The sequence below is a fragment of the Nanorana parkeri genome, unplaced genomic scaffold (genome assembly GCF_000935625.1).
Source record: "Nanorana parkeri isolate BGI_ZX_2015 unplaced genomic scaffold, ASM93562v1 scaffold1081, whole genome shotgun sequence".
Lineage (NCBI taxonomy): Eukaryota > Metazoa > Chordata > Amphibia > Anura > Dicroglossidae > Nanorana > Nanorana parkeri.
The window spans coordinates 20,644-45,518 of record NW_017307349.1 but is presented as its reverse complement, the minus strand read 5'-3'; the positions used below and the strand labels follow the sequence as shown (position 1 = coordinate 45,518).

Here is a 24,875-nt window from a genome sequence, read left to right as displayed (position 1 = left end):
TTTTTTATTTTAAATTAAAAAAAAGTTAATTAATGATGGCTTATTTCGATTAATAAAATATTTGAAGTAAATTAAAAAAAGTTAATTAATGATGGCTTATTTCGATTAATAAAATATTTGAAGTAAATTAAAAAAAGTTAATTAATGATGGCTTATTTCGATTAATAAAATATTTGAAGTAGTCAGTACTACATACTGTCTTGCTATAGCTCTGTTAACACTCAAACAAAAAAAAAAGAGTAACATACCCTGCAAAACAAGCAATTTATACAGATTTGTCCTGCACCATATTTTGCATCCAACACTTCCAGGAGTTCAGGAATGTAGGATGCTGCCATTCCTTTCTGTGCTCTACAGTTCCTTCCACCAGTGCCTACATCACTAAAGCACACAGTAGTGACATAGGGCCAATGGAAGGAATCACAAAGTACAGCGGGGGACCAGGTATTCAACATTACGAGAATAAAATATAGTAAGGTTAATATGAAGTATAGTCTTTAATACAGCCTGCAAGTGTCACTTTTAGCTACTGTAATTGCTATCTCTCCCTACCACATGCATGTTGTCATTAGAGCAAGGTGAAATATACACACTGCGACTCTTTGCTTATCAGACGTTTGCGTGTCAAGTTTTAGTCAGACAAACATAGGCTGAAAGCAGGCAGCACCTGCTGTGTTGTCTCTTTAGGTAACCCATGCTGCTTTGCGAATTAATGTTTAATTCTAAAAACAACTGGATACATATAGAAAAAAACAACAGATATAAAACATCAATTTACCTATAAACTCTAAAAGGAATTTAAGGAAAACTGATCCAAACTATTTAATTAGATTTATTTAACTTTGATTTAATTCTTATAATGATATTGATAACTAGGATGCAGGCCAATGCAGGGCTATTTGGTATGTTCATGTCAAGTGTTAAGGGGTGGTTTATTGCCTGCAAATATTTTATTTACATTTGTTTTTGGTGCAACAGCAAATACAACAGTGGGCTGATTGGACATTTCCCCAAAATGCAATTTTAAATCCTATAGTACTTGTACTTACAGGTGGTCCAGGGGGTCCATCTCTGCCAATCTCACCGCGAGGGCCTGCAGGACCCTACAAGCAGGGTAAAACCAAGAAAACCAGACACTAAATATAACAGTGATTCAAAATGAAATAGTGGGGGGTCACTCCTGTGATGGACTACAATCTCAATACAAATTAGTAAACTAAACATGAGATTGTAGTCCATCACGGGAGTGAGCTTCGAGCGGTGGCTAACTTACAACACACACAGGGACCATGAGGAACAAAATTAGCCACCCTCCAGAAGGAAGGACAACAATTCAGAGATGATTTGAGGATCTACAGCTGAGTGATACACAAATAAGCCAAATTTTTGTTAATAGTTACCGTACTTGAATGTGTTTGTAATATTTAACTCCTGAGTTTGGAGTCAATTTACTGCTCTACTGACTTTAAAGGTAACCAGTAGTGTTCTGGGAATATATATTTGCGATATATACTCTATATATAAATATATACAGCATCTCACAGAAGTGAGCACACCACTCACATGTTTGTAAATATTTTATTATATCATTTCATGTGATGACACAGAAGAAATTACACTTTGCTACAATGTAAAGTAGTGAGTGTACAGCTTGTATATCAGTGTACATTTGCTGTCCCCTCAAAATGACTCAACACACAGCCGTTAATGTCTAAACCGCTGGCAACAAAAGTGAGTATACCCCTAAGTCCAAATTGGGCCCAATTAGTAATTTTACCCTCCCGGTGTCATGTGACTCATTAGTGTTACAAGGTCTCAGGTGTGAATGGGGAGCAGGTGTGTTAAATTTGGTGTTATCGCTCTGTGTCGTCACATGAAATGATATATTAAAATATTTACTAGCGGTGTGGGAGGAGAGACGCCGGCCGTTCACAGCGCTCTCTTTCGGCATTATGCCAAAAGTGCCATTTTCGGCCGATATGTTTCAGCGGCCGATATATCGGTGCATCCCTAATTTACAAAAATGTGAGGGGTGTACTCACTTCTGTGAGATACTGTCTATCTATCTATCTATCTATCTATCTATCTATCTATCTATCTATCTATCTATCTAAAAACAGATTTTTGAACCACAATTTAAAAAGGTCTTGCCCAATGATTTGGAAATCAGTACTAAGTGAAAGCTTCTGCCTTTATTATAATCACATAATCAGCCTTATTGCTTGTATTAAGGAAACCTATACCCCCAGCATCGCTGTAGACACACAATGCCCTGAGCAGATATCTGAAAACATTTGAATAAACAGTCAAAGAACTGGACCAGCCTTACTACTGGTGACATTGCTCCTTGTTTGGACTGATCCTGTTTATTGTCCTCACAGTGATTGATATATATAGGATCACAATACTCACAGCCATTCCCCTGGGGCCAGGAATACCCGATGCACCAGATGATCCCTGTGGATAGAAAATGAGATCAGAAAATATCACATAAAGTGTGACATGTCATATACAGCAAAATATTACATAAACCTAATCATTTAAAGTGTATGTAAACCTAACAATGTACTTGTCTTATTTGCTTTCAGTTCCATAAGTGCAAAAAGATACCTGCTGATGTTGCTAGACATTTTGTGAGCTCCTGACTTCCTGTAGTGAGCTGACAACACAGTGCCTCTGAAACAGTCTTAACAGCCCTGACTAGTTTACATCTGTGAACTATGGAACTCCTCCTTCTATTTTATGTGATGAGAGGGAGGTTGCTCTATAGGCATAACATGCTTTCTGCTCTAGGGTAACAATGCTCCTCCTCCATAAATACAATACAGTTTAGGGAGCATTGTCACGCTAGTTAGGGCAGGATCACAAGGTAAACAATAATAAGAAATGTAAGCCTGAAAAAAGGTATGGGTTTAGATACATTTTAATTCTGTAAGTGCAGTATACATTGTTACAATCATCAAACCTGATATGCTTCTAGAAGAAAAGTGCAAAGCTAACCACAAAAGCATTTTTGGTAGATTTCTCTGAAGTTTTCACTTTTAACAATTAAGCACATGAGCAGATTTTAATTGTTTGCTTGCCGCATAGTACATCACCAGAGATGCCACACATGCAAGAGAGATTACTCTCTGATATTTGTGCCAGTCAAGTTGAAGTGGGCAACAGGCAATTTGAATGTGTTCTGACTTCTTTGTGCTCAATGTGATTGCATTTAAGGGATGGACTAGATACTGCCAAATCGAGGAGATCTTCCACAATATCGAAAACAAATGAAAAACAATTGATAACATCTATGCTTGTGTGGCTAGCTTAAGAGTGAGCGTGAATGTACGCTTTCTAGTTGAAATGTAAAAATGTGAAAGCCATTTTGAAAATAACTTTCAAGTAAATGTTACAATTGTAAAGCAAAATGCAGAATTATGGAAAATTCTCTGTAGTTTGCTTTAAAGTGTATCTTCAACCCAAACTTTCTTTCTTTTAGTTTTGGATAGAGTGGGGAGGGGTTAGAATGCTTATCATGTTTTTTTTATTGGTGTTGGTGCCCCCTTTGGGCAGATTATCCTTCACTTTCTGTCCAACTGTCATGTGACTGCACTGGGAAGAAAGCATAATCCTACCAAAGATGACAGTTAAAAGTAATGAAAAAAAACAAAAACAAAACAAAGGTTTTAACCCATTGCCAATCTAAAACTTGGATGTTCACATTGATCACTGCCCTGTCTTAAAATCTTAAACACGTTGGAAGGGATTTTGGGTAACTGGGTCAGACAAAGGGATATGTAAATTTTATAAATACATTAGGTTTAAATTACTGGGCAAGCACTGTGGAATATTTGTCATACACCAAGGTGCTACACAAAATGAAGCCTGAAGCAAAGCTGGGATTTGTGGTGCATCCAGAGCAAGCGCCATGCTGGATAATGAGTATATATAGTGCATAGTGGGAACCTGTATACCAGGCAGTCCTTCTGCACCCTCCGGACCTGGAACACCACGATGACCCTGCAGGAAGAGATGAAAACAAAGAGTTGATGGTATCATCTATTTAAAGAAGAACTCTGCTAGGTAGAAGTTGCATATAAATCAGTTGCATAACACAGTCTTAGTGTACATCTGTGCATGAGTATTCAGAAGGACTCGAAAACTAGACTGGAGAAGGTATTTAGAAGGTGCAGTCACTAACTGCCAAGTTGCAGCCTCAGCAGTGACAATGGCAACATATGTAACACTGACAATGGCAACATCTGTAACACTGACAATGGCAACATCTGTAACACTGAAGTGTAACACCTGCACCAAATTTAGCTTTTACTAAAACTACTAACAGTCTAACAGCATGATGGGAAAGAATTATGTAGCCATTGCTCTTCAGTCATAGCTGTCAGTGCGGGTGGCAGGCACAGTCACAGCATGCCTCCTAATGATTTCCAATGAGCAGGGTGACTGGAGACAAACATTTATTTTGGGATGCTGATTTTTAAAAATCATCCTATTTGCATATTAGAAGCCATCCCAGGTTCTGAATGTTACCATTTTTTTTTTGCATTTAGACCAGAATCCTATTTTAAAAGGAAAATGTCATATATTGGTGCTTTTCAAACAAAATAAAAAAATATACAGTATATAGAAGTCACTAACCGGTGGTCCTGGCATCCCCACAAGGCCCCTTTGTCCCATTCGTCCCTGCAATAGCAACATAACATAGGTAACAAAACAGTGAAAGGTTAGCAAAGTGTGTATAGGAACATCCATATCTAAATCATATGTAATAAAATAAAATAATAATAAAATAGCGTAAAAAATGAAATAAAAATGGGAAACATTTTATTTTTTTCACCACTGCGCACCAAATAAAATAAAATGTTTTGGTTACCCGGTTCCCTCGAGGTCCTGGTAATCCCTTCGACCCATCAGGGCCACGGTAACCCTGCAAGACCAGGACGCAAACTAAGTGTGGTGTATCGAACAGCAAACAAAAGTATTGTACACAGAACAGAAAGAAATGCATATATCCCAATAGGGCTACCTGTCCCAGTGACAACTATAACAAATGTGATTCCCTTTAACCCTTTCCCTCTCACATCCTCTTCAAGGCATGAAGTGAAAGTACATTTCACAGAGAATGAAAGCCTATTAGAGATTCTAACTTCTTTCCCCCATCCAAAAATAAGAAAAAGCATTCTGGGCGCAGTTCCATTTCATTTTAAATATTCTTACCAGCATGTGCTAATATTTAAGAAAATTGAGGCCTAATGGCTTCCAATACTTTCATTCTTAAAAATATTTTCCCAGCTGCCCTTTATTTCTGTTGTTTCACAGAATCTAGATGGGTTGCTTCAGGCGACTTTAACATAATTAGGTGTGACTTGTCTATGTATAAAATAAGTGCTTGTTCCTCATGGTCCCCTTTGTGAACACATAGCTTCATATCTGACTCACCTTTGGCCCAACACCACCATTGGGACCAGAGGGCCCAATTTGCCCCTCATCACCCTAAAACACAGAAAAAAAATGTGTCAACAAGACATGAAAGAAACATTTTGTAAATAAAAATGTACTTTCATATTTGATGAATGCTATGAATAATATATATTACAATGCACAGTAGAAATATCTACATAAGAAACCTGGCGAAATAAACATTACATCAAAATGACTATTTTGTACATAATGATAAATTAAAGTAAGACATTACAAGCATCTGTGAAAAAAACTATATGAAATTTTGCTTTCACTTCCTGATAAAGGAAAGCAATGAGGGCACAAGATAATTAATTGACCTCACCATAGCTCCAGGAAGGCCTAAAAGTCCTTTGGGCCCAGGAAACCCTACAAAGCCAGACTGTCCTTGAATGCCAGATGGGCCTTTTGTACCAGGAGGCCCAGGAGCTCCCTATAAGAGACAAATCAGACCCAACAGAAACTCATACCAGGGGGTTAAACTATTCAAATCATAGATACTATTTAGGTATGGCTTATTCACTAAAGCATATGATGCAAAATTAGTCAGAATTCATTCGATTGTAAGCTCTCATAGGCAAGACCCTCTTATCCATCGTGTCTTGAATTGTATTGTAACTGTAATGTCTCCCTTTATAATGTCAAACGCTGCACAAACTGTTGGTGCTATATAAATCCTGTATTATAATCATTTTCACCAACCTGAGTTTGCTAAACTGGAATCTAATTGGTTAATATAGATTGCGCAACTATGTTTGATCTTATTAAATAAGCCTCTTAATCTAGCCAACCGGAACATATAATACTAAGTGGATTGTTCATTTATCTAAAAACTAAGCTGAAGGACTTTTGAATAAGTCGTTTCTCACAACAGGCTGATGCTGCCAGGAATTATAAAGCTGCCACTTTCTGCCCTATGAGCGATCTTTTTGCATGTCTGCATTGCCATGATATGATAATCAAATTATCGCACATTTCTTGTAGTTTGAAGCATAGGCAAAATAGAATGTGGATCTCATCGTCAATGTATGATTTTGCTTGTAGATAAAGTCTCTAAGGTTATTAAACTCTTTATGACTAGGATTACAAATCTGCCACACACTTTTGTATATCTCTGGGTTGCCTTATTTTACAAAATGGAAGGCAGAAGAGCATTGAATAAGAAATGTTACCTTGTCTCCTTTAGCCCCTGGATCTCCCTTTTCTCCATCTGCAGCTGTCCGACCCTGCAAACATCAGCATACAAGACCATGATCTGAGTGGGTTTTATTTCTTGCTCCATATAGTTTAGTATTCATGATAACCCTGCTGTCATTTCTCCATAAAGCAAATCTTTGAGGATAGAACCCATGGACAAAGCTCATGTGGCTCTGACTGTCAGGAGTGCTGTGAAAGAACTAGAGCCTCTATATGTAATTAAAAAATATGGCTATCCCCATATACCTATAGCATTCCAACCTGTACACCGAAACATGGTTTATGGAATATAAAAGTATTGTTTTATTTCTTTTAGTTTTTAAAATGATTGGGAAAAGTTAGTATTTTTATTGGGTATTTATTACTATTTTCCCCCATAGGGAAGATTTCTCCCATGTTTGTGTATTTTATACCTTGAAAATTCAATAAAACATATTGACATGGAAGATTTCTCTCATTCACTGTCCTGGAGGTCACTTTAGTGGGGTGAAGAACAACTAGAATGCCTACAATTTTTTTTTTTTTTACTGTGTCTAAAATTGGGAGATTTCCGTTCACTGCCTGTCTCAGCTACAGTGATCAGAGAGGGAGGTGAAATCTTCCCCAATAAAAACACAACAGAGGTTCTAAGGCTTCATTCACACTATTGTTTAGGGATTCCTGCGTCAGGAACCTACAAATTCCTGTGGCAGGAATCCCAAATATGCCATCTAGAAGCAGCCGCTGTTATCTGTTCAAGTTAATGTTTGGGTGACAGAGGCCACCTTTGAAAGAGGCAGTCCACCAGCACTCCACAAGTAATCGTATGTGATATGATTACATGCGGTTAGTAATAGATCACGGGGATAGTGATCTATTACCTAACCTCATGTAATCCTATAGCATACGATTTCATGTGGAGTGGTGACGGACTGCAGCTTTCAAATGCAGGCACTATCATCCGTTCAATAAACAGCATTTTTGGGATTCTTACTGCAGGAATTTGTAGGTTCCTTCTGCAGGAATCCCTAAATACACATTCGCACCTAGTGTGAATGTAGCCTAAATCATCCTCCTCTAATCTAATCCAAAACTATTTTTGTAGGAATGAATTCATAAAATGACTTACATTCAAGCCTATATCTGCAAATCCCCTTTATGGAGCACTTCAAGCAATCTTCAAAGCAAATAATTTCCTCCTGCCTATCGACGGTCCCATCTCTACTTTTTCCTTTTTATAAAAAATACAGCAGTGTGTGTAATGTGTATAATCAATGGCCACCATTCGATGTAATCACAGAATGTACATTACAGAGGAAGACAGGCAGAGAGGGAACACTGTGCTTTGAAGTTTTACTTTATAGCATAGTAAATGTTTGTTGTCCAACTTTATGTTTACCATAATGATTTGCACATTTGATAGTGTAATGGAATACAAAGAACAGCAATAAAACACTGGTACCTTGTCTCCTGGCTGTCCATTTACACCGGGCCATCCAATTAATCCCTGCAAGAGAAGAAACACAGGAAGAAAATGTATGTATGAGATGTATTTTACTTTTTATGCAAAACTTAAAGTTGTTCAATTTCATGTATTTAATATATTTGAATATCTAGAATTATAATATTATACCAATGCACGAAGATATAGCTCTTCATTACTGATCTCTGAGTCTTCCAGTCAAGTATATGAGATTTTTAAAATGTATCTCTAGACAAACTGCCTTTTTTTTTTTAATTTACAGCTCTTTCTATATGCCCAATTTGGAAGGTTATGCTCACTTCCTGTTCCAGTGACAACAGGAACAGGAAGTGAGTTGACATTTCTCAAGCCTCTAGAGAGACACAATAGCAATAAAATCACGTTTTATTAGTAAGGTGGGTGGGGGCTAAAACTTCCAACATCGTTTAGGTACCATTAACAACTGTGAATAGGGCTGGATCGCAGGGTCTCACGAATTCCTCTGTGAGAGTCATGCAATCTGCTGTGGGCTAGGAAAAACTATACAATACAATGACAGCAGCCACCAGCATATTGCATGAGTCTCATAGAGAAATACTTATTAGAGATGTCACCAGAACACCATAGTAGACTGAAGCAAACGTCTGTTTATTGGCGCATGTTGTCATAACATAGTTGCAACATTTTGGGGCCACTTAGGGTCTCCTTTATCAGGCTTGGAATGACAATGCAGCTAACCATTTACAGATCTTATATAGAGATACCAACAGTACAAATTGTGAACAAACAGCCACCCCCCACCCCGCTGACATCGTAATGATGTCATAATCCCGCCAGAAACAATTTAATAAAAAAAATAATGCATATAAATAGTAACAAAATAAGAATAAGTACTTGTTAATTCCATCAGCTAATAATAAAAGAGTATACAAGAAAGATAAAGAAAAGCGGGGCTTTTAAAGTGTCCAGACCAGCCACCTTTGTGAACATGAAGTGGGTTTTGTATTGTTATTATTTGTTATTTTCATTAAGAATTTGGTATTTGTGATCATTATACTTAAACTTATTTTGATGCAATGTTTTAGAATACCTCCAACCTCCCTGAGGAAGCACATACAGTTGCGAAACGCGTCGGAGATTGGGCCCACAGTGGATTATACAATTATTACAGGATTTAGGACTTGCAAGGAGTCTATGATATATAAATATATTTACACATGTATGGGCACCAAAAGGAGGTAGCTTGATTTTAATGTAAAATTGTATCATGCCAATTACATTTTAAATGTAACCAAGTCTTCAAATTATCTTTATGTATTAAAATATATTTTTATACAAAACCATGTATGTTTGATGGACATTTCGTATGTTCTGGACACTTTAAAAGCCCCGCTTTTCTTTATCTTTCTTGTATACATTTCTAATTGGGGGTGTGGTGCCTATCCCTAATGGTTCAATCTCTATGAGTTAAACTAATAATAAAACAGAGCATCTGGCCACAGAATATGAAGAATGTCAGTAAGAATGGAAAGATGCCATACCGTGCTGTCGAAGGTGCCAATAGAGATCACAGCCGTTAGATGCGAGTTAGAGCCGTTCGTTGCTATGGTTACATGTAAACTACCATGTAGATGCGTAACGTGCCAAGAGCTCTCCATCTGGCGCTTGCATCATACAATGGAAACCTTTGTATTGTATTGTAACCTTCGTAATATGTATTGCGGGTGGCTGAGAACCGTCACTAGAGAAATTTCTCACACTTGCAAATGGGCCTTAATTGCTATCAATTACTTCATTGGAGATTTCTACTCCAATCTTACCACAGTGACAATATTTTGGTGGGGTATAGTTACAACTTCTGATAAGTTTGTATTCAGTTGGAGAGATTTCTCATCCCATCCTGTGCAGTCATCAGAACAGTAAATGAAATGTCCTTAATGGGGCACAGTCAATAAAAGAAAACCTAACAGAGATTCCAGCTGTTACAATTCAAATTAAATCTATAATGGAATTTTTTTATCAATTTCATTTTATGTGTTTTTAAAGTTTCATAACTACAAACTATACATAGAAAACAATCTTTTAATTATTAAAGGGATACTTATTTATTTAGGTTTGCATGTTTTAACTGATGCCTTAGAACTTTTTGATTTTAAAAATAGACAAGTCAACATGTGAAATGGAGCTGGACGCTCCTCTTGCTGGCTGGAAATTAAAATGTAATCTATTCATATGAAATATTTTTTGTTAACCTGCCTAAAATAAAAAATAAAACATTTTTTCCAAACTTTTTTAGTCTTCAGCATATTAAACAAAGAAAATATATACAAACCATCTATACATTGAAGATGTTTTATTGCTTTAATACTTATGTTTGCTATGTTCCTGCCGTTTTAATTTGACATTCCCCTCTATTGCATGCTCTGTTGCAGATCTCAGGCTGCTCCTGAGCAAGATTGGGCTGACCGAAGGCTTCATACACTTTTACAGGGGGCTGTCTTTTATTTCCTTCGTGGGCAGATACTAGATGTTGGTAAAGCCCAAGCAAGTCAAGATTGCATTCAGCCGTGGTTAGGATTATTCTCTAACCAGTACAGCACCATCTTGTGGTCACAGATCACGTGTGTGACTTTTTATGCCCTACTAATGTTGATTGGCAGTAGTCAACCCCTTCAGAATTTCCTACTTCTATAATGGTGCCATTTCTTGATGAATCTTTCTGCCATAGATAAAAGGTTAGAAAACTGGGCTTGTTTAGTTTACAAAACAGGGCCTTAGTGATCAAAATTTAATTTGGCTAGTGAATATTTTATCCCAAGATCTGTACGTAGCACAAGGGGACATTGGGTTTAATGGAACAGAAGAGGAAGGTAAAAATTAAGAGACCATGGTAATATCTTGATGCAGCCAATTGGCCCAACTGACACTGAAGGATTCTGAATGAATATTCCCTTGCAAAACAATCTAACTTCACTTGACTGAATGTTTTGTTTTTATCATCCTCTTAAAACCATAACTGCTGGATTTTGTGGGAAGTGGAAATGGATGAAAATTTTAATTTTTTCAACCTAGATAACTGTGTAACTATATTCTTAGAGCTGCTCTTTGGTGCAACAGCCCAATGAAAACTAACTTTGCCATGTAGGCTTGCCTTAGAGCTTTGCCTAACTTCAGTTTTCAAGTATCCCTAACAGATCAAGTTTACAGAAATTCCTTCATGCCACACAGGTGAATAAATCAGCATTGCTAGATCTATACCTGTTTTATGTGAAGGAACATCTTAAAATATTTGGTGGATTTTGAGGTCTATGGTTGTCCTAGAAAACGTACTGAAAAGCAGATAATAAAACAGCTCATGGTTGGGGGGATCCAAGAATGGAATTCCACCACCAGCGAGTAGTGTCTATGCGTAGGTATTTTGCACTGTTTGAGACTAAAAAAAAACTTTTATTCAAAATGAGTTTACAACTTACCATAGGACCTTCTGGGCCTCTTTCCCCTCGGATACCTATGGGACCGGCTTCACCCTGTAGTGATGATCAAAGTAGTGTATTATTGAGCAAATCAGTCAAGTCACATTAAAAACATGCGTGATTTTCCTTGAGTCCTAGATAACAATCTAAGAGGTTCCAAGTGCACACAGCAGATAAATCAGGTATATAATTATTGAGTACTACTGGTAAAATTACATTTCTCACATGCTAAAACACTGAAACAAACAGCTGCTGAAATCCCCTTACTTGACTGTTACCTGCAAAGTACACCATACAACAGCTATAGAATAGAAGCAGCACATCAGTGGCGGACCTAAGGAACAAAGGGCCCTGGTGCAAGATTTTTTTTTTGGGCCCCCCCAAAAAAGCCACAAACACAGCGCTTTCCTTCCGCAGCGCTTGGCCAGCTGTCACTTTCTCTCCTCCCCGCTGGGACACAGAGCAGCGCCCAGTGGGGAGAAAAGAAAGCATGGATGCACCGCTGTATCAGCAGAAAAATTGCAGTTTTCGGCCAATATGTTTTGGCGGCCAATATATGGTGCAGCCCTAATATTTACAGCAATGCAGAATGGCACAGGCTATAGAGGACTACACATCCCAACAATACTTTATATAACAATAGCATTTCTGTATAAAGTACTACTGAGATTTGTAGTCCTGAGCAGGTGATTGCTTGTAAGTCATACAGCAATCGCCTGCTGTTAAAATCGGTACCAAGAGCACGGCTGCCGAAGCAGCCGTGTTCTTGTTTTAACCACTTCTGCGGGCCACCGTCTATAGACGTACTGCGGCCTGGAAGTGGTTAAAGTGACATTAAAGTAAGAAAATGTTATCCCTCCACCCAATGTTAATGTTAGCACTTACCTTAACTGATGTCTCTTAATCCGATCTTCTTTCCTGATGTTTTTATCTGTCCCTCCAGCGGTGCGGCGGGTGTCTGATCCAGCGCTGACTCCTCTGTCATTGCTGGCACTTCCTGTCCCACAGTGTCTGCATGCAGGTGCATGCGTCCATATACTTCCCTTGCGTCTCTCCTCGCCTCCCGCCCGAGCAGTTTCGGGTTTTCAAACAGGACCGCGCGGCGAAGACGGGTAAGTTTAAACCGCTGTTAAAGCGTTTTGTTTAAAAAAAAAAAAGTTTTGCATATATCTACTGCTTGCTAGCCTTATATATATGCAAAAAAGCCGGAGGGTTTAATAACCCTTTAATACTCACCTGATCCCTGGAAAGACCAAATAGCGCAGACTCCCGTCTCTCACGCTGTCAGACTATGCATACAGAGCGTGTCGGCAACTATTTAAACCGGCGCGCGCTGTGTGCAGCTTCTGAGAAGATACGCTATTAGCATAGCGGGGAAGGTGGCTGAGCATTTTGCATAGCTCCCGCTACGCTAATAGCGTATCTTCTCAGAAGCTGCATACATTGCGCCAGTTTAAATAGTAACCGACACGCTCTGTATGCATATTCTGGCAGCGTGAGAGGAGGAACACTGTGCTTGTCGGTGGATCGGATCATGGGGATGTTTTGATATGTTAAAAATGTCACCTTACCTTAGCCTGGCGGTCCGTGGGGGCTTCCTGGTTGTGGGGGTCTGTTGTGGCCGCAGCTGCTCCATACCTCTGCCATCTGCACCCGGGTCCCCCTCCTGTACTCTTTTTTTCTGTCCCTCTCCATCTGCCATCTCAGCCCGCCCGCACGCATCAGACGCGGCTCTGTAATCAGGTGACCTCTAGTGGGTCCTCTGCAGGCCCCTGCGGTCTGTCCTCTACAGTGCCTGTTTAGAGGGCCGCTTCTGCCTGATCCAGCCAGCCCGAATCGCATACTAGCTGGATCAGGCAGACGCAGCCTTCTAAACAGGCATTGTAGAGGACAGACCGCAGGGGCCTGCAGAGGAACCACTAGAGGAGCGGCCGAATACAGAGCCGCGTCTGATGCCGCAGGTCAGCGGTCCCCCCCGGCCCCCCCTCGCTACAACACTGGCAGGGAGTGTCGGATGAACGGATGATCCGACACTCCCGGCGGAGAGACCAGGGGCCCACCGCGCGCCGGATAACGATTCGGCGGCTGGCAACTTGCTGGGCCCCCCCAGAGCCTGAGGCCCTGGTGCGCCCACACCGTCTGCACCGGCGGTAGTTCCGCCACTGCAGCACATGCAGGGAACCCTCTCTTGTCATTGAGTCCCACCAATACAGTCATATTAGGAATTCACATGATAAAAGTCTGATGTTAACTCTAAATAAGATTTATAGCTAAAAAAATCTGTGAAGGATTCAAAAGCATCTAGAAGGTGGAATTTTACTTTACGTACCGTGTCTCCTTTTGAACCAGGAGGGCCATCAGCTCCCATCATGCCCTACAACCAATCACAGCAGAAGAGAAGAAACATTATTTAATAAACCTGCATTAAACTACAGAACAACTAACAAGTGAAGAAGAGCAAGACAATGACTTCTCTGCTTGGTGTAAGGCCTAAGTCACCCGGGCGATTTTGCTGTTGGTGAAACCTCACCAGCGGTAGACTCACAGAGGTACAGCTTCCCCTTTCCCTAATAGAAGCTACATTCTTGCTGGCACCATAGTTTAGTTGTCAGGTAACATGGGCCTCAAGAAGACTAGCATGAGCAGAATATAAACTGAAGATATTTTTTAGGAATCAGCAGAGTGTCTGACTGTGAGTAGCCATGTTGGTAGGACACAATTACCTGAGGTCCTCTAGGCCCGGGAGGGCCACAAATTCCTTCTATTCCTGGTGGACCCTATGCAAAAATATTGAAAGTCTTAATTAGTGTTGCTTTGGGTAGTTATCACTCAGTCATGACATTTAGCCCAGTCTTAGAGAAAAAGACAAGAAAAAAAACAACCCAAAATTAATCCAAAAAAGAGAGTCAATTACATACCCGTGGGCCACGATGGCCAATCACGCCAGTTGGGCCTTGATCCCCCTACAAACAGGCAAAGGGAAAGTTTAGTTACTGCTGAAAAATAAATATACATTGGTGAAATAAAGCTAATTAATGTAACTGAAAGATATAAACCTAAAGAAGGCAACCAAAACAGGTACCACATAATTTTTCTTTATAACCTCTCCTTTATAACCCTTCTTTATAACCCCTATAATCTGTACATACAGCCATGAAGATTTAAACGTTTCAGAAACACCACTGTATCAATTCTTTTTTAAATCCTGTCTTTTCTGGCTATTTATATGACTGGGAAATCCAGTGATGAGATCTTCCTGCCATAGTTCTTGTCATCCCACCTCAGAGTTTTGAATGTTATCGCCCACCTTTTTCTGGCTCCATAATATAAACTAAAAATCTAGCATGTAACGTCTCATTAGATTACAGTAGGTGTTCAGACTCTAGGTGTATGAATTATATTTTATTTTGCTCTGGGCAGGTTAGAGAATGGAGATTAGAACCTGACTGGGATGAATAACCATATTTTGCACACACTGTTTTGCCTTTTTCAATAAGCCCAATAATATCTCCATATATGAGTGGAACTTCTAGCTGTCTACACATTACCATTCTCCTTCAGCGGAGGTCTTACCTGGGACCCATTCACCCCTTGGGCTCCTGGAAATCCTGGCTCGCCCTGTTCCCCCTGGGTGTAGAGGAGAGACAAAGGTAAGAAAGAGTAACTGTTCACAATGGACAGAGTGAGAACCCAAAGCGTTCAATCAGCATTCTGCTTTAGGCCCTGTTCACACCAGGGCAGTTCGGTCGTGCAGATGTGTCCGCCATGAACCGCCAACATGAACAATCCCATACATTCCAATGGTAACCGTTAATGCAAGCGCGTGGCTCTGCACGATCTGAACCGCCTGCCGCCCAAAATGCTCCCTGAGCTACTTTTTTTCACACTGATCAGTGCGTTTTCCAAATAGATTTAAATGGAAATGCTCTTTGTTTGGTAGATCAAAAGTTTTATAAATATATATAACCACTTTGAGAAAATATGCTATGTTTCCTGTTGTGTACAGTACATGTATTGCAGAACTATTTTACTGACATTTTCATTTGTTATGTGGCACCAATTGTTTACTATTTTACACAGACTGTTTCCTGCTACTAGTGGACACTCTGTTCTTAACAACTTGCCTGCAATGTAGCTGAATGGACTTTGGATCTCCCCAGCATGGCTGCTACAATGTATCTCTGTGGGATAGCACAGAATGAAGAAAGAATGTGCCAGCTTGAAGTGTGGATGTGATTTAAAAGGGGAAGATGGTCTGTACCATAGTCTGGAAGGAAGACGATCAGTGCAATAATTTTCTGAATCAGGGCAGCTGAGAGAGACTCCAGAGAGACCACTTGTGGGTACCTTTAGGGCTTGTTCACAACAAATCCAGACCAGATCTGCATGAGTTTCTGCATATGCAGTGCGTTTTAACAAGTTTTTGCTGCGTTTTTGACACGTTCCGGTCTGTTTTATGGGGTTTTTTTGTAGCCTAAAATGGGCTTTCAGTGCGTTCCAGGGTGTTTTCAGGCATTTACTGAACTTATTGCTTGCATTAAGCTTTTCTCTTATTGTCAGCGTGCAGTCACCACTGAATAAAGTTGCATATTATTTTGAGAATGTCACTAGACTCAGTAGAAGCTGCACACAACAACTTGAAAAGCAAAATGTAATGTGTAACTAAACTGAATCTTTTTTCTAGTTTTGTATAGAGTGGTAAAGGGTTAGAACATCAGGTTTTATGTCACCATTGAGAAATTTGGTCTAAATTCCTGAACTGGTGACAATTGTCACTCAACTGGTTGAGGGCAAAAACTTGAACAATCACCACATGGCAAAACCTCAGGTATAAGCTAGTGGTGGAATTTTTCAAGGAATGCTTTTCAGCAATCTACACCCCTTTCATAAGGACTACAGAAGTAGAAATGCAATATTATAACAAAGTAAAAGCATCTTTCAACTAAATTTTACAGGTGTCATTGAAACAGGACGTGTGAAGAAATCTTACAGAGAGGACATTCAGTCACAACTGTCAAAGATGGGATTTGTCCTCATATTAGAGAAATTTCAGCTCACTTCCTGATATTTTCTGGGGATGAAGGGGAGGAGGAAATATCCTTAATGGGAGACATACAAAAAATAATAACCAGAGAGAGGTTTTATCCTTTTTCCTTTCTATCTAAAGCTAGATAAAAAGATTTTGGCAGTAGATATCCTTTAACCAAGCCAAAGCTGACAATGTGATATCAAAGTCAATATTCTAATATATTATCAGCAGTCTCCCACAAAGATATCACTGAAATGGGGAAAAGGTTGTTACTCCTGTTTGATGCCTCTGTAATTCACAAACCATCAGTAAAACAGAAAGCCTTTCATTATTGTCTGATACTTGGACAAATTGTAAGCAAATTGCATTATTTATCAGAAATAGTCTAATTTTTAAATAGAAAGGGTCCTGTCTTCTTTTGTAAATATAAAAGTCTAATGGACTCTTTGCAACATGTTGCAATATATTTAGATGTTGTTGGGACCAAAGCCATTCAAATAAAACAAGGCAAATGATTTTAGAAGCGTTGTTAATATATAATAAATGTTGTTTATTTAACAAACTTTAAAAATGTGGCTAACACTTCTTATGACGACCGAGGCTAAGAAAGATGAAAGGTTTATTGTTTTGAAAAAACTGTGATGTAGTGACAAAAGTGATTTCTTTCTAACGAGATATTATCTTCATTTTTGACCAAGTTTCCACTCCAGTAGCTCCAAAGATGCCGTGGATCAGAAATGAAATAAGGTGTTTGAGAAAATATAAAATTAATAGTCATGTAAAGTGTACTTACCTCCGGACCAGGGGGGCCCTGTGGCCCCGGAACACCCGCTTCACCCTGCAGATTTAAAGTAACACTGCATGAGGGAACCATTTCTCTAAGCCATGGTAATGCACAAAATAGTTAATTGATGAAAGCACTTTAAGTAATTGCTCCAAATACTTTCATCTAATCTTTTCGCTGGCTTACAAATGGTCCTGGAATCCCTTGAAATCCATGGGTCCCTTTTAGTCCCATCAAGCCCTAAAAACATAAAAATAAAATGAATTAGGATTAAATTAAAGGAATGCTGTAACTAATATTCAATGTGTCCTTTGTAAAAGAGTTTGCAACCAAAGCTACAGAATACACATTGATGTATTTTTCTTCAGATCTGCTGTGTATATGGGACAATTGTGTCACTGCAGGAACAGAACACAGCGATTAGATCTCAAGCACTTTGTTAGTTCAGATAGAATCCCAGGCTTGACTTGTATTGTCATTGATAAATTATAAACTTTCTTTAAAAAAATTATTAAAATGAAAAACTGTGTTGACAACAGACCATAAATCAGATTCCAACTTAGAATCTGATTATTGAAATCGAATTAGTGACTATGATGCATGACAAGGATGGCCAAATTAATATAGATATTAGGAGCCAGTCTGTACAATCCAGGAGCTAGCAGGATTTTATTTTGGAGCCAGCTCCATTGACCACAACTAGAGAAAAACCCCAAAGTTGGACACAGCTGTAAATTTTAAGGAGAATTGGCTCCCTGGATCAAGGGATTTGTCTAGCCCTGTATTATGCCCTATATGTGAACCATGTTCACAAAATGTCCATTTATCATGTTAGGAAAGAACTACACTTCATGGGTCTAACCAAGCCCATTTTAAGTGACAAATACTTTTGTCAGCTGCCAATGCTGAAAAAAATCACATATTGGAGCATAAATTATAAAGTCTGATGTTAAAAGTTTTGATAAATATTACCTGCAACCCTGCATGTCCTGGAGGACCTGGCTCTCCCTTCTCTCCCTACAACCAGAAACAAGTTGAATTACTGAACTGAAACTGAATTAGAATTACTTCTGATACCAAAATACAAAAAATCCCACCACTTAATGCAACAAGCCAGCACAGAGAACCTCGATGGAAACAATTTTTAGCTCTGAGATTAAAACAGAGGTCTGTGCTATATGCACTTGCAAATATATGTAAAGCCACAACACACCACCAATGTGCTTCTGTAAAGGTTGGTCATACATTAAATTACTTTTTCACACTTCTATAGAATCTATAAATTAAAAAGTGCAACCCACCCAAACAATTACACCTCGGTTTTAAGTGACAAGTGTACTGTGTTTAGATTTTATATAAGCATTTAAACTGATAATTTTTACCTTTATTCCTTCGTAACCTTTTTCACCGCAAAACCCAGGAGCTCCATGGAAGCCCTACAACAAATGCACAAAACTAGAGTATTGAGTAAAAGTCCTCATAACCATTGCGTTCACAATGTAATCTGCTATAAATACACTGTCACCTTCATATAAAATAAAAGAACATGCTCCCTGCCATAAAATACTTTTAATACTTACCTGGTCCACTGTTGTGATGTCATTCTGCTCTGCAATCCTAAGATTCCACTACCTGAAGTGTCTTCTGTATCCCCCATTTCTGAGAGTGTCAGATGCCTGGTCCTTCGATGGGCTCCCTGTAGCTTCTCCTACCATCCCTACGTCACTACAGATCATAGTAGTGACACCTGGGTGGGCAGAATGCACCACAGTGTGCAGTGGGAGGCTGAAGCTGAAGAATCTTCAGGCAGTGGTACCTCAGGAATACAGAGCAGAATGACAGTGCAGGCAATTGGACTGGTAACTATTAAAATACTTAATTTGCAGGCAGCATGCCCATCTATTTTTATAAAGAGGTGACAGGGCCACTTTAAAGCAAACATATGATCAGAGGAGTACAAAGGCTGCCATTGGTGACCTTGTCTTCTGAAAATGCTAGTTGGCTGCCATGCTAATCCAATAGCTTCAACCCTTTCTGAGTCACTGACATGGAACAAGTATGCAGCCATTGAAGCTAGAGCTCCATGTCATGAGGGAAAATACCAATTCTACAACCATGTGATATTTATGTGTGTGTTAGTGAGATCAGAATTTCACACCTCTTCATAAGCATACAAACTTACACATCATAAGGCTTAGCTTCAGAGTACATAAAGGGTGCCTAATTTAAATTGAAAATGTATCCTAACAAAACCCAGACTGTATATTTATATCGAATGAGTTAGCACACCAAATGCTAGATTATTGCTGTTTGCAGATTTTATATATGATTCAAAGGAATAACATAATTTGAATAGTTATAATACATGAGACTCCAAGAATAATAAGGGCCCGTGTCAACAGGCTTTTTTTAAATGTCATACAAGTTTTGCATATCTTACAGGTCTAGAAGAACGCAAAGCAAATTTTAAGCAGCTTAAGTGCAGGACAGAAGGAGGTCAACTGCAGGCCAATTACCCCTGCTAATGAATTCTCAATGATCTTACAAGCTTCTCAAACTGATGTCATACTGGTGCCATCAAAACCCAAAGTCTCTCATCAAAGACCCTAATATGGAAAGAATTCAGCCCCAATCGAATATACAGTACATTACAGAATGCACATGCATTTGGTAGTAATATGATAATATGTATAAGTCAAAACAAGGTTAATAACCTGTTAACTAGCAGATAGAAGTATAATGCAAATGATAGAGAGAGGTGAAATCCTGTAACGTTTTAAGGAATGAAATGATCAAGGACACCACTGCAGATTCGTGTCTGTAAACACCCAGGTATAGGTACTGTCTCTAAGCAGTCCGTCACTCAATATGCAATCATTGTAAAGATTACGGAAGCCACACTTCAAGATAAAAGCTAATATGGATGTTCACTAATCAGTCTGGTGCAAATAGTAAAATTGCCTCAACCTCCACCCTCTAATACAGGTGAAACTCGAATAATTAGAATATCGTGCAAAAGTAATTGCAGTAAGTGCTGCAAAAGGAGCCCAAACCAAGTACTGAGTACATATGCATGCTTGTACTTTTCAGAGGTCCGATATTGTTCTATGTACAAATCTTGTTTTATTGATTGCATGTAATAATCTACTTTTTTGAGGTTGTGGATTTGGGGTTCTTGGGGTTTTCATGAGCTGTAAGCCATAATCATCACAATTATGACAAATCACGGCTTGAATTATCTTGCTTTGCATGTAATGAGTCTATCTCATATATTAGTTTCACCTTTTAAGTTGCATTAGTGAAATAAATGAACTTTGCACGATATTCTTATTATTCGAGTTTCACCTGAATTTTTCACTCAGCAGTAAGCTTAATCATAAAGTGGTGGGTCACAAGGTGGGAGGATTCATTTATACTAGGGATGCACCGATACTGTTTTTTAATGATCGAGTACGAGTACCGATATTTATATTTCGGTACTCACCAATACCGGCACTTCTGCTACGGTAGCATGGAGCTGGATTCCCAAGCAATCAGCAACCTGGGCGGGGTCATTACCCACCACCAGGCTTCTTGAGTGCGCGGGAAGCCGACTCCATGCTGTTTGGCCAGCTCCATGCTGATTGGTTGGGATACTGGCTTCTCAGCCAATCAGCAAAGAGTCTCACCTTGTTATCTCAAAGTGTGAAGTTTAGTAAAACTATCCAGGACTGAACATGAGAATGGTGAGTACAAAGCCAACAAATTTAGAAACATAGCTGAGAACTCACTTCATCTCCTTTTTCACCGAGGGGACCTTGATCACCTTTGAAGCCTTGTGGCCCCTGAAAAAAAGACACACATTGGATATAGAGCTAATCACAAAACAACTGTACAATTACTTTTTAATATAGAAGGTTAGTACATCAATGCCCATACTGGCTTCACTTAAAAAAACAAACCAACCAACTGATTAATTCCACAAGAGTAATGGGTTGAGGGTGTCCACTAATGATCCACTACCTATAGATGTGAAGACGGAGGCTTGTCTGAATTATTGCACTTGTATATTTTAATAAGAAGCATAGTTGACACTAACAATGGGCCCATTTCGTCCCAATAATCACAATTTTTCCATACAGCAGAGAGAGCATTTCAACTAGTGTACCAATAAAAAATGTTCACAAATGTCAGGAAGCACTTTTGTCTTTTGGCATAAATTTTGGACACTGCGAACCAGTTTTGTAAGTTATCAGGAGGTGATATTTTTGGATGCATCAAATTCCCTAGAGAAAAATCAGATCCATCTTTCTCTTTAAAACAATACTGAAGTCTCACACCTTTTCTTCTTTTTATACTCCTATACTGCCAAATGTTATGATTTTTAATTGATTACTACTTAGAAATGCCTAAAAATGCCTGGTTCTGTCAGTGGAAATGCATTTCCTACCCTCCCACTCCAGTGATCTATGTTGGCATAGATGAGTTCTGGTCACACCACTCATCACATGCATCCTATAGTGTGATGGAATACAGGGCGTGTGTCTGACCAGGTCTGTTATGGAGAGCACAAGGCAAGCGCAAACAAACCTTGGTGGCTATTGGACAGAGCAGTCATATTAAGACGCACTGTGCAACTGCTATGGCAGGAAAGTGTAAGCCAGACTGTGAAAAAAGACACAATATCTATTGGTCTTCATGTCTATTTCTGTGACTCCAACTGGACTTTAAGCCGACTATGACTATTTGTACACCCAATGGGCCATGGCATTGGAATTTGTATGATTCTTCCCCAAGAAAGGCAAACAAGTACAGGTATTTGTATTGCAGAATGTTGACAGGTGGTGATGCTTTTTTGATGGTTTTTTTCATTACAATATGTGCCATTTGGAAAATAAAACTGATGTGCCTTTAGCTTTATAACACCTAAGTTTGGGTCAGTGCACGTCACATTGTCATATGTGATAGTTATGGTGCTCATATGCCAACAGAAAGATATTTTTTACTTTACTGCCTTTAGCGACAATTGCCAACCATACTTCCAGTACTTAGTCTCTGCCTGTGTAATACCTCTTCCCTCAATTCCTTGCCCAGCTTCTGAAGCCTCTCTGTCCTTGCATACCTTAGCTCCTGGTATTCCGGGTGATCCCACTTTACCATCTAATCCGGGATTGCCATCCTGCCCAGGAATTCCAGATATTCCTTGAACTCCTGGTGTTCCTGGAAGCCCCTGCAAAAAAGATATATCTAGCAATCATTGCAGTAGAGACACTGAGAGACAGAGGCCTGATCGTACAGAGTGAATGAGAGATACACCAAGGACCACACGCCGTGTAATGTTGGACACCCACAGAATGAACATTTTTCATTTCTACCACAATTTCTACTTAGTGTTGTTCATATGTGTCATGTGACACTCCCGAACATGTGCCTTAGATGTTTTTTACCAAGTGATCACTTTTCAGATACAGCCAAGTAAGAATAAAATGAATCAATAATTCACACAGAGAATTTTAAATTGTGCACAATACAATAGTAAAGCATTGCAGTACGGAACAGACACAACACTGTTGTGGGTATTAGGCTCTGGACTACATATGTGTGACACTCCTATTCAAAGAAAAAATACTTGAAAGTCTTAAATGTTTGCATTTACTGATTTCAGAAGCTACTAGTTTTGAATCAACAAGCTATTCTTTATTATGACTACAAAAATCTGGACTGGAGCAGCGGCTGATTTACAAAGAGCCATGCCTTTATAATATTTGGGGTTAAAGCCAAAAGCGATATATGCTAAGTGTCTGGGCATGAAGGGTGTTTTCACAAGCTAAAGCATCACTACTTGTACTGCTTGTTTTTTAAATTGGAACTCTAGCCAAAAGAGTTTTTTTTATTTTTTTTATGTGATAGATATTGATAGAACATATATGGGTTAGGATCTCAGGCAGGCTTTTGTTGCAGTTTGTATACCTGCTGGGAGGATTTCCCTTTACTTGCTGTTTTAGTGACTGAAGTGAAATTAAGTGAAATCTCTCCAACTAAAAAAACTTGACAGACGCTTTAACCATACTCTGCTCCATCAGAAGTGAGAGTTTGAAAAAAATTAGATTTTGGTCAAAGTGTTTTAAGTGCTTTAATTTGTACCGCTTGACCTTTAACTCAATTTCGGAAGGACAGTTCTTACCATAGGACCGCACTGTCCTTTTATACCCGGCCACCCTGGAGTTCCAGTGATTCCCTGTAAAGGAAGATAAAAACCTTGTGAGATACATTGTAGTTTAGTCATTTTTTCTGGCTAGGAAGTAATGCTGTACACAGACACTAGATGGCGACAGAAGGTTAGAAAATAACCCGATCGTCAAACTACATGTATATTTATTTAGTGACAAATTTTCCAACATGGTCCACAGCCCTTCAATGATAACAGACTCTGCACCAGAGGAGCTTACACTCTAATATCCCACCACAGTCATATACTATTATTATGTGAGATAGGGACCCCAGATTGTAAGCTCCTTGAGGGCAGGTACCTTGAGTCGAACTCCTTCTGCACTTCGGGTCAGCCGAACATGCTGAGCATGTTCGGTTTGGTCTATGTGAACCAACTGCACACTAAAGTGTTAATAAACAAATCTGTGTGAAAATTACAACAATCCGTGTGAAAAAATTGATTACATGCCCCTTGAAATGTCAGTTTCTTTGCTGTTATTATTTTAGAGTTTTGATTTATTTGCACGTTTTTGTTTTTTTTTGAGTATTGGAGGGCCACCACAGAGCCCCTCCTTCCTTTTCAAAGTTTGTTCACAGCTTGAATTAATATCACGATTTAAATTTTAGTTTTCTGTGTTGTTTTACTACACCGCTAGCGCAATATGAGCGCAACATATTTGCTTTACATTTGTTCACCTATACACATTGTTGCGGCTGGTCCAATCAGGTAGTTAGGCACGCATTCCCAGCGCAGTGATTTCTGTGATATGCTGAGCATCTTCGGCTGATCCGAAGCCACACGAAGCAAGCCGATGTACGGCTGATTTCAGCCAATGTACGGCTGAAATCAGCCGTACCAGCCTGAAGTGAATGGCCGAACAGTGTTCGGCTCACTTCACTTCTGATCGGTCATTCACTCGGCTGCCCTCGGCAGCTTTGTGAATAGACCCCTTAGTAAATAAATATACATTTCTATAGCTCTGACATATTCCACAGTGTTGTACAGAGAACACTAAAGCATTCACATCATTTTCCCCACCACAGGAGCTTACACTCTAATGTCCCACCACAGTCACACACTATTATTATTATCCATTTATATAGCTATACTATACTAGCCAGGCCACCTAGCAACAAGTGAAGCCGGCTTCCTAACCAATCAGGAAGCTGGGCGGCACGTCATGACCTGCCTCCCGGCTTCCTGATTGGCTAGGAAGCCGGCTTCACTTGTTCCTAGGCAGCCTCATTACGTGCCGCCCGGCTTCCTGATTGGTTAGGAAGCCAGGCTTCCTAGCAACT

The 24,875-nt window shown here is 39.3% G+C and overlaps 1 protein-coding gene across 1 annotated transcript in view; it reads right to left on the bottom strand.

Moving 5' to 3' along the window:
- Nucleotides 1-24,875, bottom strand: part of LOC108796216 (collagen alpha-1(I) chain-like) — a 62,158-nt gene that overhangs the window by 27,638 nt on the left and 9,645 nt on the right. The window contains exons 7-26 of the mRNA XM_018567668.1: nt 23,551-23,604; nt 22,489-22,596; nt 21,158-21,211; nt 18,770-18,823; nt 18,360-18,404; nt 17,574-17,627; nt 17,397-17,441; nt 15,148-15,201; nt 14,493-14,537; nt 14,298-14,351; nt 13,904-13,948; nt 11,575-11,628; nt 8,102-8,146; nt 6,636-6,689; nt 5,789-5,896; nt 5,443-5,496; nt 4,877-4,930; nt 4,642-4,686; nt 3,952-4,005; nt 2,413-2,457 (exon numbers count right to left, since the gene is read on the bottom strand). Coding sequence (XP_018423170.1) covers nt 2,413-2,457; nt 3,952-4,005; nt 4,642-4,686; nt 4,877-4,930; nt 5,443-5,496; nt 5,789-5,896; nt 6,636-6,689; nt 8,102-8,146; nt 11,575-11,628; nt 13,904-13,948; nt 14,298-14,351; nt 14,493-14,537; nt 15,148-15,201; nt 17,397-17,441; nt 17,574-17,627; nt 18,360-18,404; nt 18,770-18,823; nt 21,158-21,211; nt 22,489-22,596; nt 23,551-23,604 — 1,125 coding nt within the window. The remainder of the gene's footprint in view (nt 1-2,412; nt 2,458-3,951; nt 4,006-4,641; nt 4,687-4,876; nt 4,931-5,442; nt 5,497-5,788; nt 5,897-6,635; nt 6,690-8,101; nt 8,147-11,574; nt 11,629-13,903; nt 13,949-14,297; nt 14,352-14,492; nt 14,538-15,147; nt 15,202-17,396; nt 17,442-17,573; nt 17,628-18,359; nt 18,405-18,769; nt 18,824-21,157; nt 21,212-22,488; nt 22,597-23,550; nt 23,605-24,875) is intronic.